Source organism: Salvelinus namaycush, chromosome 12 (assembly GCF_016432855.1).
Source record: "Salvelinus namaycush isolate Seneca chromosome 12, SaNama_1.0, whole genome shotgun sequence".
Lineage (NCBI taxonomy): Eukaryota > Metazoa > Chordata > Actinopteri > Salmoniformes > Salmonidae > Salvelinus > Salvelinus namaycush.
This window is the reverse complement of record NC_052318.1, coordinates 49,970,943-49,976,974: the sequence shown is the minus strand read 5'-3', so window position 1 is coordinate 49,976,974 and position 6,032 is coordinate 49,970,943. Positions and strand designations below refer to the sequence as shown.

Sequence of the window (6,032 nt, the reverse complement as noted above, 5' to 3'; positions counted from 1 at the left end):
CATAATTGCCCCCGTAATCACACGTTACAGAGGAAGGCCCAGCATTTACAAGCATGAGACATCTCTCTCACATGGGTGTGTGCACTGTATGAGATCAGAGTGGCCTGTGCTGTGTAGGAGTGTGTGTGTGTGTGTGTGTTTCTGTGTCTGTGTGTATGAGACTATGTGTGTGACACATTACACTGTCCAGTGCTCCCTGTCCCTCTGTGTCTGAGTTCTTCAGTCCATTCCTCCGTGTGGATGAGTCTGTTGACTACTGTTGCTCTGTTGTGTGCTGGGTGGTAAGACAGGGTAAGACAGGGTTAAGGAGCCAGTGGCCGGAGCTAGTGGTGAACAGGACAGGAGGATACTCTGTTCTCCATGCCATTGGCTCTCTGAGAATCCAACACTGGAGAGGATTGTCAGAGATGCCCATGTGGCACTACCCAGCTGCCTGGGCTGATATGACATCACAGAGAGACCGAGGGAGACACAGTGGGAAAAAAATGCTTTTAGCCTATTTTGCTTAATTACTCTAAAGTTCTATGGACAAGATTATAAGGGGGAAAGCAACAGGTAATACCACTGTATTACTACAGTAATACCACTGGGGTGGCAGGTAGCCTAGTGGTTAGAGCGTTGGGCCAGTAACCGAAAGGTTGCTAGATCGAATCCCTGAGCTGCCAAGGAAAAAACTGTCGTTCTGCCCCTGAACAAGGCAGTTTAACCCACTGTTCCTAGGCCGTCATTGTAAATAAGAATTTGTTCTTAACTGAGTTGCCTAGTTAAATATAGATTTAAAAAAAGAATGAAGTAAAGATAAAACAACTATTTTCATCAACTGAGCATAACCAAGGATTCCCAGTCATACGATCTCCAATAACTATCATATTGTGAGAAATGATTCCGGAAATAATTCCTGAAATTCACACTAGCTCTGTCTTTGCTTGCTTGAGCGAGCAAAGCTTCGCATTCAAGCAATCTCCCTGACAAAATGCAGAACATGCATGAGAGAGGGAGAGAAAGAGACAGAGGCTTTAGAAAAGTTGTTGTCCTCAGATAGCAATTTTGAGGGGGAAGGAGAGGAGGCGTGTTCCTTATCTACTCTTTAGCCATAGAAACCATAAAACTGCCAGATAACCAGAACAAAGTAATCGTCACTTATTGTTGGCTTCAGGAGTTGTTCCCCACAATGTGGAACTGTCTCTGTCTCTGTCTGTTGGTGCTTTACTGCGTTCGTACGTTAGTCTCACGCGATATCTCAGACAGCGCTGGCTCGATTTTGATTCAACTTCGGTGAATGATGCATCTCGGATAGAGATCCGCATTTCCAAAATGACACTGACTGATTGGCTCGGTGGTGGCGCCATATAACATGATTGAAAATGCTACATTTGAAAGGTCACACCCCTCACCCCATTTAACCTGAAGTCATGCAATTCGGTACATAGGTTCCTCACACGGAACAAATTTGCCTATTTTACAGACTAAAATCTAAAGCATGGCATGCTATTGACCAATAAACATTTACGTGGGCAAGGTCTGGCACATAATTGCATATAAATCAGTCAATGATACTGGTATTGTAACAAAATTTGGTACACGTCTTGCGAAAACCTCCAAGCCTCAATATTTTCAAGAACATTCATATTGATCACATGGTCGTGCTATAACAGGCACATGTTTATATCTCTTGATCTGTTCGATTGAGTGATGAAATTTGGCACACATGCTCAGGGATATGAATCTAGCTAACCCAGGTGATATCCCAGACACCATTAAACCAATTTTGATGAAACATGGGTGCATCTTGCCATAGAGATCTGTCATTTACAAAATTATACTGATTGGCCCAAGGGCGCTGCATCCTTCGTGTGGGACGACATGTTTACTGTTGCCTTGTTTAACTTTACCATAGGATATGGTTTAGGTTTCTAAAACAACATCCTAGATGGATGAAGTAGGTGGTAATGGAGGGTTATGCTAAATGTTTGTCTGCTTCCGTTTGTGGTTGACTGGATATGTTTGTAATGGGAGACAATTACTTAAATTCAAGTGTAGAGACTAGAGTGGACTAGAGAGACCGATGAGCAGGTGGAGTCTACATAGCATTCCACACAGTCACTGCTGTGACATAGAGCATTTTATGTGTATGGTAGACTGGTAGCCATAAAAGGTTCAGAGTTAAGAAAAGAGTGTGCAACATCAGCTATCAACTGATCATATCAACTGTCTTTCTGTAGATACAGTAGTTCCCTTTCAGTCAGTACTCTCGGTAACTATGGGGAGTTGTACTCTCGCGACTTAAACTGAAAGTCCCGCCTTCCACAGGTGATAAGCCCGAGATTTGGATTCATTCCATCAATTCTTCCGCTCTTCGCCTCGATACGAGCAGGAATGATTCGCACTACTAAAAACAAACATTTTGTGAGACTCTCTGACTTTGCACCAACTAAACTGTCCCTTTGTTGAAGCGCGTGCTCGCCCCCTGGACATTGTGTGCTGGAGTTTGTATTTGTTCTCTTAGTTTCCTAACCACAAACCAATGTATTATTCTTTTTTGATTGTTCGGCCTGGCTGTAGCAATGAGTGAGATGGCTAACGTGACTGAAACGATGAAGACTAACAAGCCGGGTTCGGGTTAGCGACCATGCCCAAATGAATAAAAAGACAGTCAAGTGTGTTGTCTTGTATGTCTCGGCTCGGTGCGTGCTCTGGCTGCTCTCGCTTGAATCAGTTTGTGTGAGAGACTAGGAGATGGTGCCAGTAACAGTGGCTTGTCCGCAGCTGGCACTGTTCCCCTAGTCCACAGCTCAGGTTCTCTTGACAACCGTGTAACATTCTTGAGAGGGCTATGCGGTATGTCCCCTCGCTCAACCCAGCTCCTGTGCATTCTGTCTCCGGTTGTGGGAGACTACTTGAAGAGAGAGGGCGGCCAGGTTCAGTGGGTACCCACCCGCAACCTGTGTCTGCCTTGGTCAAGCACCGCTTGCCTCTCTCCCCAGACTTGTTGATGAAGGGTCCGGTCCCACATTCATGATCCAGTCCTACTTAGACTTTCGAGACCAGGTTAGCTAAGCAAGCACTGTTATGCTCTTTGAGACTGCGGTCAACGAGACGAGGTAGCCTATCTTAGACGAAGAAGTCTACTGGCTTATGTCGGCTAGCATGCATGACTTACTAACTTTCCCCCGATGTTATGGCAACCCCGTTCCTATTTCCAAATCCTGGAGTTGGAGGGAGTGGAGGAAGCGGTGCTTGCGTGCATCTCAGGTGAGGAAGCAGCCACCGAGTGAACCTCCGGAGCAAGGGGCACGGGCCTGAGCAAGGGGCACGGGCCTGAGCACGGGTCTGAGCGACCGGTGCGCCCCTCCACAAAAACATTACTGTGACAACAGTGCCCCCAGATTTGGTTATGGCCAAACAGGGTACTACGTCAGCCATTACTGGAGCCCTGTATGCTTGTAAGGGGGACGGGCTTTATGCAGGCTATACAGTCTCATGGAATCACAACGCACTGTATGTTGGAAGCCTGTCCAAGTTGAATGCCCCCCTTTGTTACCCCGTGTTCCATGGTGTTTACAGGGTCCAAGGGGTATATCAATCTCCCCAGGTTGAGAGTAATAAGTTGGGCAAATCGTTCTCTATCCACAAGGAGGTACTCTTCCCCAATAGTTGGGTCATTACTGGGATTCATTGCTGATTCGTGCCTCTGGCTCATTAGTCCCTATGCGGTGTCTAGTGATACATGTAATGGGCTCTATAGGCAATTGGCTGTTGGTAGCGGAGTCGAGGGAACGAGCAGGTTGGACATGACCATGCTATTATACCACACACAGTCTCTGTAGTTCATATGAACTCCGTAATGAGCTGTCTGTCTCCAGCTCAATACTTTTAATTGCTGGGAATTAGATTAAATTACAAATCTCCCCTATCTGTTACCACAGAAGCTGTCTGTCCCATTCCCAGCTAGGTTACTAGGCGCTTTGTCGCCAGTACCTATGACTGGCCAGTAGGGTAACCTCCATGATAATGGAATTGCATTTGTGCGGGTCAGAGCTGGGCACTGCCAATCGGGGTACATCACTGATCGTCGGAGCCCTTGTACCCAGAGTGGGCCGGGGCTTTAGGCAAACCTTGGCACATAAACAAAACATTTTCAACCCCAAGTTCCACAGTGTTCACGGGTGTCAAAATGGGTTGTGAGTTCAATGAAACTGAACCCTTCTCCACATTCAGACAGACGGTTGTCAAGAGTGGTGGAAATTGAAAAAAACAATCAGTCTCTCCCTGTCCACAAGGGGGCATCTTGCCCCTTCAGATGGCACTTCACGCGAGGCTCACTGTCTGCCACGACCAATGGCGCGCATGCATGGTGTCGTACTGGATCATGGAACGGGGACGTCGGGGTCCGGCTACAATTTGTTGTGCGTCATCACTTTGACTGTTTCCAAGTCCTCAGCGCCCGTTTTGGGGGAGGAAATATCTCTTCTCCAGAAGCAGGCAATCCGAGTGGTTCCTATGTCGGAGATCCAGGACGGCTGGTATAGTCTGTATTTTCTGGTTCTGAAAAGGGACTTTGTGTCCCATTCTAGACCTACGTGCCTTCAACAGGCACCTCAGAGTCGACAAATTCAGAATGCTCACAAGCCACCAGCTAATACAGTCGATTGCTACATCCATGCTAATGTCCCGTATTCAGTCTCTAGGCTTTAGAAGAAAACAGAAAAAGAGCTGTCTGACTCAATCTCAGCGCATTCTGCTTCTGAGTCTTGAGCTAGACTCACTTGCGTATCACTCTTTTCTATCCTCACATAGGGTGTCCGGGCTCTGCTTAGACAAATTTCGCCTGCGTCACACAGTGCGTTTTTGCCAGTTTCCTGCGCCTACTGGGGACGAAGGCTTCTGTGATAGAAGTTGTTCCCCTGGGGATATTGTTGATGCACCCTTTCCAGCACTGAGGGCTAGCCACTCACCTGGACGCATCTCACAACTTTAACTGGTCGCTTCAGGTGTACCTGTCAGGCCTATGGCCCTGTTGGCCCAGTGGTGGGACCCTCTGCTATTGTTAGGGGGCTACCATGGACTTAGCTGTATCCTGCAAGGTGATCACGACAAACACATCCCCCAGAGTGTGGGGTGTGCGGTGTGAAGGCAACTTGATTTGGGGGGGGGGGACTGTGGTGCGGAATGCACTGCATGTCAATAACCTGGAGCTCCTAACGGTGTATATGGAGCTCAGGCGCTTCCTTGTGCTTTTGTCGGGCCAGCAGTACGATGTCAGAACCGACAGTATGTCAGTGGTGGCGTACATCAACCAACAGGAGGAGACTAGGTCTCTCTCCCTCCTTACCTTAGCTCGCTCCCTATTGCTGGGGAGCAGTGCACACATGCTCTCGCTTCAGGCGGCGCATGTCCCCGGTTGCCTCAACTCGGTGGTGGATCAGCTAAGCAACTTATAGTTGATTTATGTGGCTCCCTGTTGGCCCAAGCCTGTTGGGCTGTGTCCCGTGGCAACTCCTGTTGCGCAGGGACCTGTTGTCCCAGGAGCACGGGCAGTTTTGGCATGCAAAGCCAGAGATTTGGTTCCTGTTGATCTGGCCCCTGAGAAGGCCAGTCTGATGGCTAGAGGTTTACCTCTGAACATTATTGCTACTATTCAGTCCGTCTCTGGCGACTCTTAAGGTGACGTTGCTTCCGAATGCGGCCTTCGCCCCGAAAAGTATTTAGCGTTGAGCTATTCCCTTTGAGCCTTCTCCTTTTGCTTCTGAAGAGCAACATAGGCTGCAGGCCCTGTGTCCAATACGAGCTTTGCATAAGTACATTGAGCAGACCCAAGATATTCGCTTATGTGACCAGCTTTTTGACTGTTTTGCTTATCCAGCTTGCGGCAGGGCGCCCTCTTTAGTTTTTTGTGTGCAACTCCCATAGTTGTGTTGTACCTTGTTTCCCTCCTTCAGGGAACAATATTTATGACTATTTACGTTTTGCTTGGGCTCAGATCAACTCAGAGGTATGGAATGTTGGTGAGACTAAAAGTGAGTCAGTGAATG

General features: G+C 47.8%; 1 protein-coding gene across 1 annotated transcript in view; it reads left to right on the top strand.

Moving 5' to 3' along the window:
* Nucleotides 1–4,338: 4,338 nt before the first annotated feature.
* phldb1a (pleckstrin homology-like domain, family B, member 1a) overlaps nucleotides 4,339–6,032 on the top strand; it is a 59,114-nt gene continuing 57,420 nt past the window's right edge. The window contains exons 1-2 of the mRNA XM_039006186.1: nucleotides 4,339–4,523; nucleotides 5,005–5,125. Coding sequence (XP_038862114.1) covers nucleotides 4,339–4,523; nucleotides 5,005–5,125 — 306 coding nt within the window. The remainder of the gene's footprint in view (nucleotides 4,524–5,004; nucleotides 5,126–6,032) is intronic.